The 24122-nt window shown below is 34.3% G+C and overlaps 1 protein-coding gene across 1 annotated transcript; it reads right to left on the bottom strand.

Annotated features, from left to right (window-relative positions):
- Nucleotides 1-6952: 6952 nt before the first annotated feature.
- LOC149569223 (pentatricopeptide repeat-containing protein At2g37320-like) lies at nucleotides 6953-22128 on the bottom strand. Its single transcript, XM_089816850.1, has 2 exons — nucleotides 22062-22128; nucleotides 6953-7356 (listed from the first exon to the last, which is right to left on the bottom strand). Exons 1-2 carry the CDS (start codon nucleotides 22126-22128, stop codon nucleotides 6953-6955), a joined length of 471 nt encoding a protein of 156 aa, XP_089672976.1.
- Between the last annotated feature and the right edge of the window lie 1994 nt (nucleotides 22129-24122).

Raw genomic sequence — 24122 nt, 5'->3', positions numbered from 1 at the left:
ACTTCACCAAATTTTGCAAGCAACAAAAAAAAAAGGGCTTCGAGGAGCTCCAGAAAGCTCAGGACAGCAAGGAAAACACTAAAAAAGGGAGTAAATGTGCATGCACACTTTGTGGAAAGATGGAAAGAGCTACTCTACTATGTACAAGTATTTACAAATAAAAAGATCAAATAAAGCCATTAACTTTCTTGTCAAAATATCTGCCTTTCCTCACAAGTTGATTTCTTTTCCCATGCACAGGGGTAGCTAAAAATAGCAGCCAACATGAGAGACTTACTGCTACACTTTGAAACACCTTCCCAATGCTGAGAAAAATGAAGCTCTCGAGCACTAGGACACCATCTTCTTGAGAAAAACATGCTTGCTCTTCCTTGTGACCTTCACTTTTATGCTCAAGAGTAAGCATGACCGAGGTCAACTTGCTGATCTATTGTAGAGCTAGATTACTTATTATACAAAAAACTACTAAATACACAGCTAAATCATTTTAGAGCTTTAGCATTAAACTACTATGTTCAAATCTTCCAAGAATTCCAAAATAATGTGTTGATTACAACATGATGCATGAATACAAAGGAACTTAACAGATCACTCACGAAGATATAATATATCACAAGGTGAAGATTCAAACATGTCTAAATAAAAAATAGAACATTCATGTTATGATGTCTTTTAAAGTTGGTGATTAAAAGTTCTGTTCTTGCACTTTACATCACAAACACTTTTAACTTCAATATAATCCCATTTTACATTTATATAATCACACAAATATTTTGTGTCACATATTACATCACATACAAATAGTTTTGACTTAAGTGACATTCTTTACTCCATTCAACAACTTACACATGCAACTTCATACACATTCTTTGCAAACTTCCTTACTAGTGACTTCAACTATAAGATTCATAACACATCTTAAACAAATTGTCACACATCTTCCTTTTTATAGAAATATTGCTTTAAACAACCATTCTTTTTTAACTAAAATTTTAACACTCAACACAAAATATTAATAACATTTTCAACTTCTTAAGTTCACGCATACCTAGATTTCTTACCATCATACTTCTCCTTACAGTACCCAATTTTCAGATAGCATCATTACATAGGCTTTAATTTTTGCAGCCATCTCTTCTCATTGTCTTCATCTTTGCTCTGGGGCTATCGTGGGCTCATCTTCTTCCTATGTTGATTTTTTCAGCATTCTCTAATCATTACTTTTCTCCAACCATTCGGTATGTTCAGTTTACCTGCAACAAGTTCATACATCATGGTCATATAAAAGATCTACTCCAACACATGACTCCAAACAAAGAGGATGATTTCTACATGATAATCATTTTAAAAGTGCAATTCTAGCTACTTTTTTGAAGATATTTGATGAATTAGAACAATGACGTGCATAACATAAACATTTTCTTTTTTTCCTTTTGAACAACAATAAGGAGTTGATTACTTATTTTGAGCAAATCAAGCATAGATATGCATCACAAAGTACCCATAAATGAGAGAGATGCAGACTCCCACAGTTACCAATCCTCATCCATGCTACCACATTTTGTGAAATAGTTACCATGCTTCATCCATTCCATGTTTTATTAAAATTCCCAATCAAAAAGATAGCAGAGTAGTTTTTCCTACAAAATGCAAAGTTATTAATTTCATAAACTTGTCAAAATAAAATTTGTCTCAGCTATACCTACACTACTAGTCCTTTGTATTATTGTTGATTGTAATGTCCCTTTCTAAATATCTAGAGAAAATAACTTTAATATTTGTGATCCTAAAACTAGATAATACAAATCTAAATTTCATTTCTAATATTTGGTTCTATTTGTATCCAAGACTCATCAAATCAGATTATAGATAATATTGCAAAGTGTTTCTTACATTCAAAGCAAACTATAAGACATCATAAAATGTTGCTACAACTTCAGTCTTTAACAAAGAGGAAAGATAGAACATTCTGCTACATTTTTATCTACAAACACACATTATTTCCTACCTTCAAGCTCCTCCAAAATTTCCTTTAAGATTTTTTGTAAATTACATTTTATGGGGTCCTCACATTTTTACCCTATCATTTTCTTGCAAAAGAAGGGGATGCCCATACTGCTTATTTCTTGTAAAAGGTATTTTTAAGCTATTATTCATGTGCGCCAATGTTCTAAGTTTAAGTTAGTGATTTGATCTAGTTTAATACATGTTAAACTTCTTTCAAAGAGGATATAAGTTTAAGGTGCCTCAATGATGAGGTTTAAAATCTATGGTTCCTATAGCTAAAACAATCGAAAATAATGTATTTCTTTGGTGAGCAAAGAGATAAAGGGTCTACATCTCAAAACTTGTCTGTAAAATTACAAATAGTGTAATAGCTAAAGAGCTCGATGGTGGAGAAAATGACTCTCTTGTTGCTATAAATTATTGAATACATAAAATATTGTTTCCTATCACTATTAATCCTTTAGCTTGAAAAATGATATTCATATAACACAATGTGAAATTTAAATTTGATAACTAACATCTCCTACTCCTAGCACATTTAAATACCTTCTTTTAGTGGTGCTTATGAGATTCATATGATTTTGAACTACAGTTAAAGTTAAACCCATTAAGAAAACAAAGGGATTCTTATAATCATTTCTAGAAAGGGATTATCCCATATATTTTTTCTAAAGATTATGTTTGGGAAATACAACTAGATTTTTAATGTCTTACTTGTAAAAACTGTAGGTAGTCCTGAGCTCTGCTTTTTAATTCTTAACCAAGAAACAAAATCAATCTGCTAATTGAGAAAAAGTAGGGGATGGTATTAATGAATTGATCTTCTTGCTCATGGGTCACATTCTAAGGTTTCTATGAAACTTACACATGCAACTTCATATATTTAGATTGTTATTCATAGATATAATACAATAATACTACCAAAACAAATACACTAAGTATTGGCATAGGGCATTTATCCTAGCAAAGAAGGACTTACCAGTGTCGTCAGTCGACATGTGCAGCTAAAACCCTTACTCCCACCTACAAGCTATCTAAAACAAAATGAAATGAGATTTTCTTTTCCTTTTTTGTTTGTATCCAGCATTGATCAAATTTTGAAAAAATCTTCCTCCCACTGGTGTGCGATCTGCCTAAAACAAATATGAACTGAAAGTTACTTTTTTTTAATATCCCAAGTTGGTTAAAATTTTGACACTAAACTTAAGTTACATCAAAATTTTGACCTTTTCGGGACATAAACAAAAAAAAATTGAAAATCACAAGCCAAAATAACCTTTGGTCGAAATTGAAGGTCAAAAATTGACCTCAAATGTAGTAGTAGGTATAGGTTAACTTTTTAACCTATATTGTGTATAGGCCAATTGTTTGACCTATATGTGAGAAGGAATTTTTTAATAAATAGTTTCAAGATCTAAGATGTATTAAGAGGTTGCAAGGAGATATGGGAAGATAACAGGAAGATCAAGTATAAACTCATCCAAAATCTAGGAAATCACTAAATTGGGGCCTAATAGGTCCTAGAGCTTCCAAATAAATAGGTGCTAACATTTTAGGAGTAAACATTTAGTCCCCACTTTTGTAGAGTATGGGGAAAATTATTTCTTGTAGTAAAGTAGATCAACTGCATAAAATGATCTCATCAAGGTTAAGTAGATTAGGAAACATCAAGCCCTCAAGTGACTTGGTTCCTCATCAAATTCAAAACTAAGATAAGGGAGACACCATTTGTGTGTGTGTGTGTGTGTGTGTGTGTGTGTGTGTGTGTGTGTGTGTGTGTGTGTGTGTGTGTGTGTGTTTGGGATGAATTCATGGGGACCAAAAATAATGTGGTTCTATTGTTTTACATCATCCCAAGTGGACAACAAAAAGACACATTTATGAACAATGACACATGTACAACATAACATGTAACAAGATATAACACACATGAAGTACAAACATAAGAATGATTATGACATTGTAATTCCTTTATCATCTTGCACCAAAACAAGGTCCATTTCAAGAAATTTAAATAAAACATATAACAAGAAGCACATCCATTACGACATGAAAGAATATTGAATCTACTACACAAGAGAGCTAGTCAAATGTCTCCCCTGACCCTCATCTCATTCTATATTTTTTGGGGAATGTGGGAAACTTGGAACATGAGAAATCCCAAGAATGAAATATGGAACAATAACTAGTTCTGGATAAGGACCATGACTATTTTTATTACTAGGAGTGATAGATAACTTTGTGAAAGCATTATTGGTAAATCATGATCAATATCAATAGTCTCATACATATGATTAGAATCACTAGAATGAATATAATATTTTGTATCATGAACATCGTCATCAAGAGCATCTTCATAATAAAGATTAAGTGTAAAAGAATCAAGGATAAGTTAGCATTGTCATGTTTATTCTTTTTTAAATTCACTTCCTCCATAGGCTCAATTATGGGTTGGTCAAAGGGAAGTGAAGTATGAGAAGGTGTATAAGGTGAAGAAATATTCTGAGAAGCATTTTTCATAAGCTCTAGCATGACACTTATGATGATGATCACAAGCATGATTGTCAGAGTTGGCTTTTTTAGATATGTGACCTAGGATAAGATCAATTGACATTCCATCATTGTATTCTTAAGGAGGAAAAACTCAAGGAACCACACTAGGTGGAGGGATGATAGGAAGAGGATGTGTATAAGAAATAAATGGAACAAAAGCATATAAAGGAGGAATAGGTGGTTAGGAAGAATTATGGCTAGGAACATCCTTAGAGTTCACAAATCTTTTGAATTTTGAAGGATCTTTATGATCAAAAAAGATAATCATGATGAATTTTAGCTGGTTGAGGCATGAAAGGACAAAATAAATCAAGGTCAACAGTCTCAAATCAAATGATATTGATAAAGACTATGGTTAATAGTCATGATTTCTCCATCATCAGGAAATTTAACACATCTATAGGAGAAACCATAACTTCCATGGAGATTCTCCAAGTAAGACCAAGTTTGACTTAAAATTGATTAGAAGGAGGAATGATAATGAAAGTACTATCCAAAGTTTAATAACAAAATTGAACGAGAAATGAAATGGAACCATGGAAAGGATAAAGGAAACCATTGTATGTTTAAATCAAAATAGTAAGTTTATTGTAGAAATTTTTTTGCAATTGTTTACTAAAAAGACACACTTTAGTTATCACATTCACCATGCAAACGAGATCAATAAAGGTACTATGGGAAGGAATTCCATCAACCACAACAACAATATAAAGAGGACCATTAGTTCACTTAATTGTTTCAATAGGATTAAGGGTAATGAAATACTCAAGTGGAGGTTGAGGTTTAGGTTTGACATACTCAAATTGATTGACAACATGATTCACTTCATCAACTTACCCATCATAATAAATTTCCTTGGGAGAAGGAGGTTTCTAAAGAGTATTGGTTGAATGATATGGAAAAGGATTAATATATATTTGTAAATTTTGATTAGGAGGCACAACTGATTTGTCTCCATTATTGATATTAGCATCTACAAATTTAGAAAAAGAATCAATAAGGTCTTGAAACACATTTTTCAAGGAATAAAATTTTCAATATCTTGATTTGGTTGACAATAGAATTGATAGAAAGCTTTAGGATAAAAGTATTTGGGCATAGGTTTGCATGGGTTCATTTCTTGTTGGTTTTGGCATTTCCTCTATGTTTTAATCTAGTTGCAAGGTTAAACATTGTCATAGGGGATTCTCTCCTTGATTGCATCAAGTGGTGTCAGATCTTGGTTTACACAAGATAAAAACTCACACTTGGAATCCGGTGCCTCTAACTTGCATGATTTATTGTGCTAGAGTGACACGAGTTGAAGATATAATCCACATCAATTGAATGATAGTGTAAAGTGTGTAGGGAAGGATTGGTTGTTGAATGTAACACCCCACCAGGGAATCCAAAATAAATTAACCTATTATGTCACGAAGTTTGCCAAACATTTTTTTAAGGATTAAACCAACAAGATATAACATAATGAAAGCAATAACTCACATACACACAAAGAAATACAATAAAATTTACATCTCTCAAGGGTTCCATGATGTTGAATGACATACATAAGTTTTACTAAGATTAAATATGTGTTGGTAAACAGATTTGTCACTGTAGAATTTGCCCAACGGAGTGTGTGGCAAACCATTCACAACAGTTGGATAGGCCCTTGGTATGCGGCCTTCCTCTGTGTTTAGAGGGGCAGCTCCCTCGTATGATATAATTTTTGAAAAGGATTTTCAAATAAAGAATTTAAAACTTCAAAGTTCAAGAGAAAGTCATTCAAGACGAATGCACCACACGCCCTCACGACCTTCTTCGGTAAATGAGATTGATAACAACGGTAATCAAGAACTACGCTTGAAGGCAACCGGTATCACCAAGTACATTCATTATCATTTATAAACACTCGCATAATACCATGAGAATGTCTACTACAACGCATAACAATTTTGATTTCAGTATAAGGAATGCAAAACACATCTCATTTCATTTCCTTGCACCAAGAAGACAAAAGAGATTTTCAATTTCAGAGATAAAAAGCGTACATACTTTCCAAAATTTATCCCGCAATCAAAATTTCAGCATAGTGTTCCCTTACTTTTAAAACCAAAAAGTCCCCCTTTACAAAGCCAAAAGATGTCCTTATATAGACATAGAGGTTAATAACTACCTCTTCGTGGTTAATAACCACCCCCCAAATACGTGATTTGGGTGAGGTTAATTAACCTCTACAAAATTAACCAAGAATGACTTGAAACTTAGACCTCACACCTTCCGAGAGGAAGATTGAATAATTAATCTTTGCTGATCTCCTCTTGATATTTCAATGATTCATACAAGTTACATCACTTTATTAATGGACACATATCCTCCTTTTCATGATGCAAGTGTGAATGCCCATGCCTCACTAGACAGCTCCTAGATGGGCATAGGTAGAGAGTAGATTCACTGTTGATATTAAATTGGGCATTGCATCTGACAGTTGCATTTGATTAAAGAGCATTATAGCTTCATTGGCTTGTCCATTTTCAGCATACCCAGCAAGCATTACATTCCATATCACTACATCCTTTCTTGACATTTTCTCAAACAGCTGGTTTGCAATAGCTACATCACCGCATTTGGCATACATATCTACCAGTGTGGTTGTTATGAATAAATTAGAATCTAATTGGTTCATAATCTGACAGTGAATCAATTTTCCTTGCTCTAGAGTACTCAAATTGCCACAAGCAGATAAAACACAAACCATTGTAACAGAGTTGGGTATAACATTTTGAAGTCGCATTTGATGGAAAAGTGTGAGGGCCTCTACAAAAAAAATCATGTTGTGCATATGCTGAGATCATTGCATTCCATGACATGAGGTGTCATTCTGGCATTCTTCCAAAGAGTTCCAAGACCTTGTCTGCATAGCCACTCTGCGCATATTCGGCAACCATCGCAATCCATGAAACCACATTTCATTCAAGCATTTCATCAAATACTTTTCAAGCATCCACAGGGCTTCCCAATAATCTCCCATTGATTACTCTAGAAAATTCTCCGCACTTTAACACCCTTAAATCTTCCATCAACTATATACATTTCATCAATGTCCTTCACATTCATAATCCATCCTAAAAGAATAGTTGTTGATATATTGGGAGCACAACTCATAATGTCAATGAAACTAGCGACTGAGATTTGAACATAAGACAACTTCTCCAACTACGTTGGGCTCTAAATTCTCTCTATATCTGTCGGACACTCCTCGGCTTTAATTAATTGTATTGAAGTGAGACCTTCCAGATTAAGTGTTGTCAGTTGAATGTATCCACTTATGTCAAGAACTTTGAGTTCTGGTATTATATCTGTGGGTTGATAACAGAGGATGGAGCATGGATTCGTCACATCCCCAAGAAAGTTGCGGTGTTTATGGGTTTTGTGGAGCTTATGGAGTCTACTTCACCCAAGAAAACGTTCAATTGTGTAGCTGTGTTGAAGGATTCAAGCCAAGAGATGCTAATGCCTAGCATTTGGGACAATGGTGATTAAGTGGTTGTGTTTGGTGGAGTCCATTGCAATGCTTTGCCACTCCCGAAGCCACCATTAATGGCAGTCGCAGTGATACTGCAACAACAGATGGTTTTCTCCAAGTGGGCAATCTTTCTCTATCTGATAATGAAGCTCCGGAATATACCCAACAATCATTGAATCTCCAAGAATGCAAAACTACTTGTCTCAACGATTGCTCTTGCTTGGCCATTTCTTTCACTGATTCAAATCTCTCTATTTGTAAATTGTGGTTTAGCGATCTGTTGAGTTTGTAGACCAAGAGCAAGGATGTGTCTTTTGAGAGAGAGTCCTTGTTTGTCCGATTGGTTGCTTCTGATGTGCCAAAGCCTTCATCCAACAGAGGAACAAGAAGAAGAAGTACACTACATGTGCTCTTCATTTCAATTCTTCTGGGTATTACTGTTTTAGGTGCTCTATTTATTGGCGCATGAGTTTTTATCCAGCGCAGGCATAGAACACCGCTCGAGAAACTGGAGTATTCAACATCTTTCAGAGTATTCAGCTACAAAGAGGTTAATAATTATGTCAAAGAGGTTAATGAATACGTGTTTTTGGAGAGGTTAATTAACCTACTCCAAAATGTGTGTTTTGAAGGTTATCATTAACCTTTTGAGAGGTTAAGAAAATTGCATTTTTGGAGAGTTTAATTAACCTACTCCAAAATGCGCAATTTGAAAGTTATCATTAACCTTTTGAGAGGTTAATGGTTAACAATAGACTTGAAAACACGTATTTTGGCTCTCAACATTAACTTGCGATAATTTGGAGCTCAAAAGCCAGATTTTAAAAATTCCAAGTGCTGTGCAAAATTGGGAACGAGCCGAAGACATGAAGATTCAAAAACTCACAAAAACTTAGAGATAAAATGGTCATTTCAAAGATCAAAAATGGGGCAAGTTTCAAAATATTAACCGTGGCTTATAGCATTGGAACAATTCTATAACCGGGCAACAATATGATACATAAAAAATTCCACATCATAGGATAACCATAAGTATGAAATCAAATGAAATAATATACAAGTACATAAGATACCACATGGCTTAACCAAAATGCATAATCATCCTTTGTACATGTCATAGGGTATGAAATGCTACAAGAATAAACATCAATATAAGATACAACATCTCATAGGATCAAAAATAATCAAAGTACAATAAATCATAAAAGGACCATAGAACATAATTGCAAGATTAGAAAAATGGAACAACTGCACAAGTACATCCAACAATGACATCCAACCATCAAATCTCAATGGTATAAGAAACACTACCACCCGACCTCATGGAACCTAAATGGCTCACTCCCACTGTGCTGAGGAGATAAACGCAATTCCCAAACGGATAACAATCCAAGGTCATAATAAGAATCTAGGTCAAGGAATCATGATGGAAATCTATCTCAAAGGATACCAAGTACACAAGTAACATCTAATCCTAGAGGCAACAAAGACACGTAGGAAACCTTACATGCATGTGGGAAAGTGTCATTGCATGAGCCAACTCTAAGGTTACCCTTGCAACCTCTCTGGACTTCAGCCCCCTAGTGACTCTATGCAAAATTGGTGTCCTTTCTTACAGACAAGGCATACTAATGAGGCAAGCTCGCAACCGAGCATCCTCTCTACTCCCATCCTATCTTGTACTAGCACTTGATGCATGGGTGAGGTAAAAGACTGAATCTTGTTAATTCATTTTAACACATTTAATGAAATGTTATCACTTATTAATACAACTTACAATGGGTTACCCAGGCATCCTCTTTAGGGCTCTGGCCTCCATTGCAAGCCAATTCACAACATACACATAGATAACCTACTCTAAGCTCATAAAAAGTATAACTCATAAAATCACAATAGTCACCTTAGTCCTATACATGAAACTAGAAAGAACCAATAGATAATTGATCAAAAACTCATAGGTTACACCAAGAAAATCATAATGTTCACCTCAGTCCTATACAAGCAACTAGAAAGGACTAATAAATAACTAATCGAAAAACTCATCACAGAAATACGTGAATGCATCAAAATGGTTGGGAATAAAAAGATTGTGACCAAATAACATTACATAACAACATCATAAATCAATCACGTCTTCCCAAGCCTTTGGTAAACATACCTAACAAGTTAAAACTAGGTTTATCCCAAACCCTAACATGAATTAAAACATAACATCTCATTAAGTAGTTAAACAAGTATAGTTACATAGTTAATTTGGTTTGTCAATATAATATCATAAAAATTAATTCACAACAAGGTTTCCAATTTTAGTTGGATCAAAACTAAGTTTTGTTTTCATTGTTTTTAGGATCCAAATTTTCCTATTGAACTATGTATTATCCTCTTAGTTCAATGATCAAATACCTTAATTATAAAACATCCTTCTTTAAAAAAAGAAATCAATATGCAAAGAACTATTATTTATTTATTTTTAAAAAAATTTAATAATCAAATATAATTATAATAAATAATAATTACATTTAATTAACTAAACCTTATTTAGTCATTAAATATTATTTATAATTTAAATTTAATTTAAATTTAAATAAATGCTAAATTAAACTAGTTTATTAAAACAAATTAAATAATATACATTTTAATTTAAAAAATAATAATAAATTATTATTTTTAAATAAAACTTACCTCACCCCACAAGGGTGGACGTGATCTACTCCAAGCAGTCTTGTACTACTTAGGCAGTCGCTAACTGCTTGATGCAGTCGTATGCCAAGGCCGCCAGTCAGTGGGGGGGTATAACAAAATATATTTTTTAATTGATTTGCAAGTACAGGCTTGGTATACTAATTCTTCTAGTGGACCTATTTTTTTTAAAGAAGATAAATTGATTCTAAAATTCAAATTGCAATTTATAATCAAACCCTAGTTGGTTTTCTACAATCAATTCCTATCATGAGGGTCTCAATTAGTTTTTGTTCATAGACGTTTCAATAACGAAGAAGAATAATCTTTAAAAACAAGGGTTTCAATTTAAAATATGATTTCCAAAAACAAGATCCATAAACAGACACAAAGAAGATAGAGGTAATTTGAAAGGATTTACCATGATAATCTCAACAGAATTCCTACCTCAATCTAATGCTAAACCTGACGAATGCTCAAAGAATGCAATCCTGAAACCCATTCTGAAAATTGCTCCTCCAAACCTATGTGTGGAAAAATGAGCTCTAATCTCCTAATAAAGAATCTCTCAACCTAGAGTTTTGGTTTTTACAGACACGCAAGCCTTTCTTTTATTATTTTAATTTATTTAATTCTATGTGCATACTTTTTCTTTTTTAATAAAATAAAGTTTACTTAAATTATTCTCACTTTGTTTCGATTAAATAGCAAGACATATTTAGAAAGTAAATTTATTAATTTAACTAATAATAATATTTAAAGTTCATTATTAAAATAAAACTTCTAAATTTATTATTATTAAATTAAATACATATAATCATGCCAATTTTGATCTTTTAATTAAATCTTTAAATTAATTTCTTTTATTTAATTAATTTTTCAATTAATTAAATATAATTAAAATTTGATTTTTCTTCATAATTTTTTGGTTAAATGAAATCATTTAATAATATCTTTATTTGATTTAATTATAATTAAAAATCACAATAGACCTACAAACTTAATATGAAAACCCATCTAAAAGACAAAGTATGAATTCAAACTTAAGGGTCAAAATCTCAAATTCACGTCACTTGACGAATTCGGAAGGGTGCATAACTCATATACTTGTCTTATATTTTAGGACAATTGGCTCAGGATTAGGATTTGGACTTGAGAACTATCTCCTCTCTTTACCATTGAGATACTACGATAGGGCACACTCATCCTAGCAATTTAGGGAAGTCGATGCCTAGTACCTGGTATTTGCATAAAAGCCAAACATGTACATATGCATATACATCTAAAATAAATAGGCAATGGAAGGGAGTGGTACATTGTGTAAATCCCAACTAGCAAGTGACTATGACTCCCTCCCTCAACCACATCAGAAACGTCAATCATAAAGTAAAACATACATGTACACCATACACATGCAAGTATGAGGTAAGTAATCATAAAAATCTATATACATCATCCACCTATTTGTCTTCATGAAAACAATTGAAATCACTATAGGAAACATACAAAGCATCATCATCGAAAGAATAAATATGAACACATGAAATAACCCAAGTATGAAATAGCTTATCAAATATATAATCTTAAGTATGAAATAATATCAATCAAATCAAGTAACCAAGTACCACTAAATCATTACACATAACCATAAAAGTTGGCCTAAAAGAATTCGGCAATAACATGAAAAGTAAACTAGTGGTAGGCACTCCATCCAACCCCCTAGACTTAGGCTTATTCTTGGAAGCCTATAAACAAGAAAAATCTCAAGCCCTCAATGTGTGGGTCCCATTGGACCCTTTCCCCCTATAGGAGGATAAGACTCCACTGTAAACACCCTCTAAGGTCTACCCATATCTCCAACCATAGGTTCTAAAACTGTAGGTCTCTAATCCGAAAATTGTGCTTTTCATTGGGGATAGTGGGATTACTTATGCCCACTTTTTCCACATGAAAAAAATTCTCCAAAAAAATTCCCTTGCACTCTTGGTATGTTGGACCGTTGAAAGCTACCCCTAGTAGCAAAAGAATGAGTACTCTATGTTGGTTGGTCATACTGATTGTGCCTATTGTGGTGAGAGTAATGAGAATCCCTAGAGTGTGAACCACTGCCACCACTTCGTGTTGGAGGATAAGATCCTCCTTGATGTTGCTACTACTAATTTCCTCTGACATAAGGAGGCTTCCTAATACTACTCATTTCCCTATTTTTGTGTGCCCTTGGACCTAGATGGTGCATGTCCACTAGCAAGTGCACCCACAAAACCACTATTTCTTGAAGTGACATTCTTCTCTACTAGAATATCTTGATGAACCACATCCTTAAGGGTCTTAAGCTAGAAGACCTTCACACCCCCAATGAAATAGTTATTCAAACCCTGAATGAAGTGTTGTACCATCAGTGGTGAATTTTCATTGATTCCTACATATGGCATGAGCTCATAAAACTTTTGCTCGTACTCCACCATGGTCATGGTAAATTGCCTAAGATTATGAAACTCATACCCTTTGTTGGTGCCATTCTTCCAATAAGAAGCGATCATGGAAGTTTTCAAGGAATAACTCCTAGGTAACAATATTCATGTCCACTCCTAGTTTCTTTTCCTTAATATTCTACCATGTGGCCACAAAAATTTCCAAATGTGTGATGGCATATCTTGCTTTGACATTAGAGTCAAAGTATTGCATCATGAAACATCTATCCAAGGTAATCAATCAGACCTATGCATCGTAACTAGTACCTTACCCAATGAAGGGTTTGATCTTGGCCTACTGTAGGTCCCTCCTTTGTGCGGCCTAGGCCAACCTTTGTTTATCACCACGAGGATCTCCTAAGGACTCCTAGATATCTATCTCTCCTTGTTTCCAGCATGATGTGATTCATCCTAATCAACACCCTTTGGAGGGGGTAGGTGCTCTAGGATAATCCTCATCATCTCCCTCATATTAACCTCCTCTCAGTTAGCATGTTGCTCTCCATTGTTCTCCTCGTTGTTCTCTTCCTGAACAGGACTCTCTCTATGAGGTCGAAGGAGGGCTATCATGTCCACCTCCCCCACGACCTCTACCTCAGCCCGCACTACGACCCCTAACAACTGATCTAGTCTCAAACACCATCCTCCTACAACATCCAAGCAAAAACAACAAAAAATGCCCACAAATTCAACAAAGGAATACTACCTTAAAGCACAAGCACAAACAAACATATTTTGAAAACCAATTAAGAGTTATTCAAGTCTGCATTTTTCTATGTTTAAGTAATCAATTTTGAAGTTCAAAGTGTTAAAGTTGTAATAGAAACATATAGTTGTTTATGTTTTGTTTAAGTTAATTAGCTTTCATCTATTAGTGTTCCAATATACCCAGAGCTCCCAATGTAGAAACTTGGGCTCTAATATCGGATGTAATGCCCCACCAAGGAACCCAAAAGAAATTAACCTATTATGTCACTAAGTTTGCCAAACATTTCTTTTTTTAAAAATTAAAACAACAAGAGATAACATAGCAGAAGCAATAACTCACATACATACAAGGCGATACAATAACAGTTACATCTCTCAAGGGTTCCATGATGTTGAATCACATAGATAATTTTTATTAAGATTAAATCTGATACATAACATAGCAAAGTCCACATCATAGGAAACCATAAGTACAAAATAAAATGAAATAATATACAAGTACATAAGATGTCACATGGCATAACCAAAATACATAATCATTCTATGTACATGTCACAGGGTATGAAATGCTAAAAGAACATACATCAATGTAAGATATAGCATCTTGTAGGATCTCAAATAATCAAAATATGATAGATCATACTAGGACCATATATCATAATTACAAGATCAGAAGAATGGAACAACCACATAGGTACATCCAGCAACAACATCCAACTGTCAAATCTTAATTGTATAATAAACACTACCACTTGACCTTGTGGACCCTAAATGACCCACTCCCACCATGTTGAGGAGATAAAATCAAGTCCCAAACGAATAACATCCAAGTTCAGAATAAGAACCTAGGTCAAGGAATCCTAATGGTAATCTATCTCAAATGATACCAAATACACAAGTAACATCTAATCCCAAAGGCAAAAAAGATGCGTAGGAAACCTAACATGCATGTGGGCAAGTGTCATCGCATAAGCCAACTCTAAGGTTACCCTAGCAACCTCTCTAGACTTTGGTCCCCTAGTGACTCTATGCAGCATCAATATCCTTTCTTATAGACAAGGCATACTAACGAGGCAAGGTCGCAACCAAGCATTGTCTCTACTCCCATTCTAGCATGTACTAGCACTCGAGGCATGGGCAAGGTAAAACACTGACTCTTGTTAATTCATTTTAACACATTTAATGAAATGTTATCATTTATTAATACAACTTACAATGGGTTACCTAGGCAACCTCTTTAGGGCCTTGACCTCCATTAAAAGCCACTTCCCAACATACACATAAATAACCTACCCTAAGCTTATAAAAAGTATAACTCATAAAATCACAATATTCACCTCAATCCTATACAAGCAACTAGAAAGAACCAATAGATAATTGATCAAAAACTCATAGGTTACACCCAAAAAATATCAATATTCACCTCAATCCTATACAAGCAATTGGAAAGCACTAATAAATAATTGATTGAAAACCTCATCACACAAATATGTGAATGCATCACAATGGTTGGGAATAAAAAGATCGTGACCAAATAGCATTACATAACATCATAAATCAATCACTTCCCAAGCCTCTAGTAAACATACCTAACTAGTTAAAACTAGGTTCATCCCAAACTCCAACACGAAATAAAACATAACATCTCATCAAGTAGTTAAATAAGTGTAGTCACATAGTTAATTTCATTTGTCAATATAGTATCATAAAAATTAATTCACAACAAGGTTTCCAATTTTAGTAAGATCAAAACTAAGTTTCATTTTCATTGTTTTAGGATCCAAATTTTTGTATTGAACTATGTATTATTCTCTTAGTTCGATGATCAAATATTTCAATTATAAAACATCCGTCTTTAAAAAAAAAAAAATATGCAAAGAACTATTTTTTTAAAATTTATTTATTATATAATCAAAAATAATTATCTGAAATAATAATTACATTTAATTAACTAAATCTTATTTAGTCATTAAATTTTAATTACAATTTAAATATAATTAAATTTCAAATTAAATTAATACTAAATTAAACTACTTCATTAAAATAAACTAAAACTCACAAATTAAATAATATAAATTTTAATTAATAATAATAATTTTAAAATATAAAATAAAACTTACCTCACCCCACAAGGGGGGACGCAATCTACTACAAACAGTCGTTGGGTGCCTTTAGCAGTCGCAGACTACTTAGGTAGTTGCAGTCTATCTTAGGCAGTCATGAATTGCTTGATGCAACTGCGTGCTAAGGCCGCCAGCTAGGGGGTGGGGGGTAAAAGCCCTCCCAAAACCCTTTCCGAAAATTGCTCCTTCAAACCTGTGTGTGGAGAAATGAGCTCTAATCTCCTAATAAAGAATCTCTCAACCTAGGGTTTTGGTTTTTACGAACACTCAAAGCCTTTCTTTTACTATTTTAATTTATTTAATTCTATGTGCATGCTTTTTACTTTTTAATAAAATAAAGTTTATTTAAATTATTTTTACTTTGTTTTTATTAAATAATAAGATGTATTTAGAAAGTATATTTATTAATTTAACTAATAATAATTTTTAGAGTTCATTATTAAAATGAAATTTCTAAATTAATTATTATTAAACTAAATAAATATAATTACGCCAAATTTAAACTTTTAATTAAAGCTTTAAATTTATTTCCTCCATTTAATTAATTTCTTCATTAATTGAATATAATTTTTTTTTTTAAATTTAATAAAAATTTTATTAAATTAAATTATTTAATATTATCTTTATTTGATTTAATTATAACTAAAAATCACAATAGACCCACAAACTTAATAAGAAAACTCATCCAAAAGGCAAAGTATGAATTCAAACTTAAGGGTCAAAATCTCAAATTCACATCAATTGACGAATTCGGAAGGGTACATAACTCAGATACTTGTCCTATATTCTAGGACAATTGGCTCAAGATTAGGATTTGGACTTGATAACTATCTTTCCTCTTTACCATTGAGATACTACAATAGGGCACACTCATCCTGGTAACTCAAGGAAGTCGATGCTTGGTACCTGCACTTTGCATAAAAGTCGAACATGTATATATGCATATATATCTAAACTAAACAAGCAATGGAGGGGAGTGGTACATCATATAGATCCTAACTTGTAGGTGGCTACAACTCCCTCCCTCAACCACATCAGAAATGTCAATCATAAAGTAAAATATTCATGTATACACCATACACATGCAAGTATGGGGTAAGTAACTATGAAAAAATAAATATACATCATCCATCTAACTATCATCATGAAAACAACTGAAATCACTATGTGAAACATACAAAGCATCATCATCAAAATAATAAACATGAACACATGAAATAACTGAGTATCAAATAGCTCATCAAATATATTATCAAAATATGAAATAACATCAATCAAATGAGGGAACCAAGTACCACTAAACCATAACATATAACCATAAAAGTTGGCCTAAAAGAATTCGGCAATAACATGAAAAGTAAACTATGAGTAGGCATTGCATTGAAAGATTGGAGATCATAGTTGTGAACTTAGTTGTGGGGTGATAGTAGGCTAGATCTGACCTGCAATTGTGGGGTTGCACAAAAAGGGTTGGTTGATTGGTAAGATGTCATTAATGTGCATAACCATACCATAACTCAAAAGGTGTAATATTTGTACCTTTCTTGACTTGTACTATGTTCAAAGTATAATTAGCGTTTCTCTCTAGTACTTAGGTGCAATATTCCTCTCCATCATCATTGTCCTAGTAGAGTCCATGATTTATCTATTCCGCTTTTCAACTTTACCATTCTGTGGAAGGGTCCTTGATGCAAACATATATATGTCTCTTGATTCCTCTATCATTACAGATTGTGTTGAATTTCCCAGATATGAATTCACCACCTCTATCAAATCTCAGAAACTTCAAGCTTTACCTATTTCCTTTTCAACTCTTGCCAAATACCACTTTAACATTTGAAATGCATCAGATTTATTTTTTAAAATATCACAGTCGTCATTCTAGAGTAGTCATCAACAAATAGAATAAAGTATTTGTCACCACAATGGCTTTGTACTCCAATAGGTCCACAAAGTTCAATATGACCCAACTCTAAAATAACATTAGAAGTATAGGTCTTTCTCTTGAAACTAGACTTTGTCATATTTCCAACTCACATTGTTTGCACATCACATTATTAGGTTTCTTCAATCTTGGTAACCCTCTTACTTTCTTCATCTTACTAAAGCTTGCCAAATTATTAAAATTCACATGACATAGCCTCTTATGTCATAGCCATGTATCATCACATAGGTCTAGATAGAAAAAATTACCTCTGGTTCAGTCTCCACTTCCAATCAATTCTCTTGAACCATTGTAGATCTTGGCCTTCTTATTCTCAAATTCAACTTTGTAGCTTGAATTCTTCAATTGTACCACACTCAAAAAATTGTAGTTAAGTCCTTCAACCCAATAATCATTATCACATCTGATCTTATTGGTCAATCTTATTGATTATTTACCTTTCACAAGACACGGTGCATCATTACCAAACTTAACACTGTCTCCTTTATAATGTTCTAGATTTTCAAACTTACTTTTATCACCAGTCATGTGATGTGAGCAACCACTATCATAATCCATCTACCACCTTTACTTACACATGAAATAAGTGCAATTTTCTCATCTTCATCAAAATTGTCTTTCATAGCAACATAAACAACTTCTTCATCATTACTATCAAAATCATCATCAATCTCTTCTTCAACAATGGAACAAGACTTCTTACCTTTGCCTTTGTAGTCCTTGTATCCTTTGTGGTCTTTTCCATCTCTTCTTCCTTTGAACTACTTGTCTTTCCTCTCATCCTTGTCATCCCTGTCAGGATATCTTGCACCAATATGACCAACTTTATTGTATGCAAAACATATTATAGAGAATTTACCTTTGTATTTTCATTTGTCTCGTGGAGGTCTCCTAGCCATTAATGCTTCAAGATCCTCAAGATCGTCATAAGAAAATTCACTCTCACCAAGTTCATACTTTCCTTTCTTCTTCTTAAACTTATGTAAAGCCAATTGTGACTTGAAAGTAGATTCAGTAACAAGGGCATTAAAATTATCAAAATTTGACAGTTCAAAAGCAGTGAGTCAACCAAGCAAAGTATCCAAGGTTAGGCCATTACTAGGAGTACATCTCAATTCTTGTATTGCAAACACTCTAAGAGCGTTAATAGGAAGTAAAGTTCTCAATGCCTTGCTGATCATAGTCTTATCACTAATCATGTCATCAACTCCTCTGATAGCATTCGCAACTTCTTTGATTTTTCCAACATATTGAGTAGTGTTCTCACCTTCTACCATCTTCATGTCATCAAACTTTCCTCTCAAGCTTTTTGATTTGGCTCTTAGTATATTCTTATCTCCTCTATGGATCTTTGCCAACTTTTCCCACATCTTCTTTGCAATATTGTTGTCCTTTATGTCATCAAACTATGAATAGCTTAGGGCAGATGCAATCTCTAACATTGCATGATTGTGCTCTTGTTTCTACTTTATCTACCGAGTTGTCAAAGGTGCAAGTACTATTACATATTCATTCTCCAAGTAGAATACTGTTGAATCTCTAATTCTAGCAATGTGTAGCTTCATCAAACTTTGTTGTGCAAGGAAGTTCTCCTTGTTCAACTTGGGTATCTCCTTCATGTACATATTGATATTTATTTTTAAGTCCATCAAACTTTTCTCTACAAGCACCAATAGCTCTAATACATATTGTTAGAATGATTTAGAGTAACTGAGAGGGGGGTGAATCAATTATCCTCATGTCCAAATGTACAAATGAAACTTTTCAACTCATCAAACAACTTAAATCTAAACATTAAGTAGCTCAGACTCTATAGTAACTTATTAGTAACATAAACTTGTAGTCCACTATCCCATATAATAATAGACTTGCAAAATGTAAAACATTAAATAGTAAACATCTCAAATAACATCCACACAAGTAAGACACCGAGATTTAATGTGGAAACTATTGGAAGCATGAATGTTGATGATACTTCTCTGGGGGAATATTGTAGAAACATGATTAGATCATTATCATGATGGTATGTTACATCCATGACAGTGTTTGTCATTGATATCAACATAGCAATTTTATGTGGTATCTGATAGAAGAACAGCAGTAAAGATCAAGTTGGTATGGATAGATAGTTGATCATTTTCACTAAGCGAGGTTAAAGGGAGATAATATTAAGTGTCTAGTATATGCAACTAACCTTAGAAGCATAAGATATTAATTTTGGAAGAAGTTATGCAAGTTTCGACGAAGATTGTCGTGAGATTGAGTTTATAGAAGCATGTTCTAGTAAACTTTTTATATCTCTTAGCAGAGTTGTTATTCTGAGAAGCCGAAGTTAAAGATGCGAAGAAGACATTCTAGAGTTGACATAGCTAAGCTCTCTCATCATAATGTCACATGTACGAAAAGTTATTCAAGTTACAAGGTGAAAGATCAATGTTATCACTAAGTGTAACATGTTCTTAATAAGGTCCTATAATAATTAATTGAGAAGGTGTAATAGCTAACTCAGGGAATTGTTTTATGTATTTGGTATAAAGGAAGGACATTTTCCTTTATCATGTATGGAATGTATGAATGATTTCAAGAAGCACAAAGAGTGAAATGTGAAGATAAGTAGAGCAAAGAGAAGGTGAAAAAAACTTCATTGCCAAGGTTTTATTGTGAGATTTGAGATTTGATGTTTGGATCCGAGATTCGTGACTTGGTCTATAAGGTCTGATGGTGATTGGTCCAGTTGACAGGACAGAGGAAAGAGGTTAAAGTACAGTATAGACAATTATTCTACAAGGAAGAGTTGAGAGATTAGTTGGACAATGAGTTCAGTGGTCTTGCCCCTGAAGCTATTTGGACAGTGGGTCCTTATGCCTTCTACAACTCCTAATAGGGTTGGCACAACTCCTAACAGAGTTGGAATCTCCTAGCAGGGATTCAAAGTCTCCTAACAGGGACTCATATGTACTAAATGTTGTAATAGACTCCTAAAAGGGTACATTCTCTAACAAGAAATATTTATATTAATACATCATCTTGTGGGCATCATTCCCATCGGGGTTTTCCCTTTGATCAAGGGTTTCCCTAGTTAACAAATATGGTGTAATTGTGTTTGTGCATCTTGGTTTGGTTGTTGTTTACTTTGATTGAATGGTTAAGATTAATTAAGGTTGATAATTGTTTTAATTGGATAATTGATTCATCCCCCCTCCCCTCTTAGTTATCTTGGTAGACTGTTGTTTCTAGCAGAAACCCAATCAGCATCATGTTACCAATTTTTCACTCTTCTGAAGTGAGCTATGTTAGGAGCCAACCCTGTTAAAGGTTACAATACACTATTAAGTGTGACCTTGTTAAAGGATTTAATCACTCTGTTAGGAGTGACCTTGTTAGAGGACTTAAGAACATTCCATTAGAATGTCACCTTGATTAAAGGAACTACCTTGCGCATGAGAAGGAAATTACTACCATCATTCATTGTCTCAAAACTTGGCATCACTATTTGCTCAGTGTGCCCTTTATTGTTTGAACCAACAACATGAGCTCTACTTACTTCAAAACTCAAGAAAAGTTGACATTGAAGCAAGCATGTTGGCAAGAGTTCATGGCCGAGTTCGACTTCGAGCTCATGTATAACCCTGGCTGACACAACGTAGTTGTTAATGCATTAAGTCAAAAGGCTCAATTGGGTGCCCTAGGCAAAGCGGAAGAGGAGGAGCTTTCAAGCCGAGTTGAGTTGAGTGAAGAAATGGTAGGAAGGATCCAGGAGGGCCTTGATGCAGACACCCAGGCTCATTAGATTATGCTCCAAGTCTAAGCTGAGCGGACTAGGAGGTTTAATCTAGTCAGTGACATGTTGTATTTTGTACAAAACATAGTATACATTCCCAAGTGGAAGGAATTAAGAAGAGAATTGATACATGAGTGTCATGATTCTGCATGGGTTGGGCACCCAGGGTAGCATAGGACACTTGCTTTGTTGGAATAAGGTTTCTTCTGGCTGAAGATGAGGACTGACATTGAGCAGTATGTAAAGACTTGTCTTGTTTGTCAACAAGATCAATTGGTATCACATTTACCTGGAGGGCTGCTACGATAGTTACCAGTTCCCGATCGACCTTGGTCAAGCATAGCTCTTGACTTCATCACTCAGCTACCCCCTGTTGAAGGAGTTGACACATTCATGGTCGTGGTAGATTATTTCACATTATATGGGACCTTCATTCCTGTAAGTACCCCTATATTTTCGAGGTAGTGGCTCAAATCTTCTTTACCAATGTTGTGAAATTGTGGGGAGCTCCTTTTAGTATGATAAGTGATAAGGATCTGAGGTTCACGTCTAAGTTCTAGACTGAGTTATTCAAATTGGTTGGAACTTGATTGCTTATAAGCACGAGTTACCATCCTCAAACAGATGGACAGACCGAGCAGATCAAAGCTTTACTAGAGGATTACTTGAGGCATTTCATGGATGGCGATCAAAGAAACTGACTAGTGTTGCTAGAAATCAACCAATTCAGCTATAACCTTCAAAAGAGTGGTTTGAGTTAGTACTCACCATTCGAATTAGCAACTAGTCAACAACCGTTAACTCCACAAACTTTACTGAGTGTGTATCAAGGCAGTGATACAACTACAATAGATGTGGTAAAGAGGTGGAATGACCAAGTCGATGCAAAAAGGTACCATCTTACTCAAGCAAGTGACATGATGAAGAAATTTGCTAATCATCGAAGGCGAGCATTGGAGTTCAATGTTGGAGACAAAGTCTTGTTAAGGATGAATACATACCAGTTCAAAGTGCCAAAGAGTATCAGCTCATCTTTGGTATGTCAGTGGGATGGGCCATTTGAGGTGGTTGCCAAGGTTGGCAAAGTGGCATAAAAGCTTAATCTGCCACTACATTTAAAAATACATCTAGTCTTCCATGTATCACAGTTAAGGCCTCATGGAGCATATTTGGAAGACCTTGCTCGTAACATACCAGAGCGCGGCCTAGCAAATATGTTGGATAACCCCACTCATTGAGTTAAGGAAGTGGTTGGCACAAGGGTGCGAGGAATCAACAGAAAGGTAGTAAGAGAGTTTCTGGTGATTTGGGAAGATGCAGAGCAAAAACAACCAATATGGGAAAGATCATAAGTCTTATGGCATGAAAAGGAAAAACTCATGGAGTTTCTTACTAGGAGGAGCTCTACTAGGCAAGAATGAAGAGGACATGAAAGTCTCCTGTGCAATCTATAGATCTAGGGGGCATCAGTGTTGAGACGTCGCCTAGATTGGGTGGGGCAGTGTGTAGTGCTCTTGAAATGAAGTTGAGGTATAATTTGGAAATCGGGTATCCTGTGATTCGATAAGGAAGAAAATGACATCTTCTAAGACTATTGAGCTTGATGATTAGGTGTGTTTCTTTGGAGGAGAAATGCTCCATAAGAAAACACACACAGATCAGATTAATTGAATGACATCCTAAGGTTGTGAATCAAATCAATGGACATAGATCGAGATCGGAGGGTACAAGATGGCTTGGAGGAAACATAACTAGTTAACCTGAGATGTGCATCACGATTGTCGACCAAGCGAAGTGATCATTGGTGAAATCATGTAACCACGGATCACCAAGCCTAGTCACCAGTTGTCAACTAGTAGATCGGATCTTTGGGAAGATCTTCCATGGTAGCTCGGCTCACCTACTTAGCCTCATACGTTTGGTGATTCAGAATGAGAGTGAGGAGAGAAGGATGAAGATAGATCTTGTTGCTAGGATAGCTTGTCTTGTAAAGTGTCTATATTGCATTGGTGTAATTTGGGTTTATGCTTAAGGAAAATTGAGTACGCAACTTGCAAGGTTCATTCTTGGATCTTGGCATGGTGTCTAGTTTGGGCTAATTGTAATCATGGAGATCACAAGCATTCTCAGCGTAGCCGACTTGTGAGATAGGGTAGCGTATTGTAACGATTGAGATCTTTATGAGTATTGAATCTAAGTTTTCCATGCTTGTTTGTATGTTATCTTGAATTCTTGTTGTCACTAAGTTTCAATGTCAATTGTTAATGAATTGTTAAATTTGCGTTGATTATATTTTCACATATCTTTTAGGTAGATCTAGTTTTTATTGGGGCTATGGGCGATTTTGAAC

This window comes from Cupressus sempervirens, chromosome 3 (assembly GCF_028749045.1).
Source record: "Cupressus sempervirens isolate cs-2001-9-10 chromosome 3, ASM2874904v1, whole genome shotgun sequence".
Lineage (NCBI taxonomy): Eukaryota > Viridiplantae > Streptophyta > Pinopsida > Cupressales > Cupressaceae > Cupressus > Cupressus sempervirens.
This window is presented reverse-complemented; position numbering and strand designations above follow the sequence as displayed.

Excerpts from the sequence above, each read along its gene's own strand:
- LOC149569223 (XM_089816850.1), bottom strand. The coding sequence starts at position 22,128 with ATGAAGTCAAGAGCTATGCTTGACCAAGGTCGATCGGGAACTGGTAAC. Across the intron at positions 7,357-22,061 it reads CTATCGTAGCAGCCCTCCAG|AGGCCCTCACACTTTTCCAT; the intron begins GTAAATGTGATA and ends TTTTTTTTGTAG.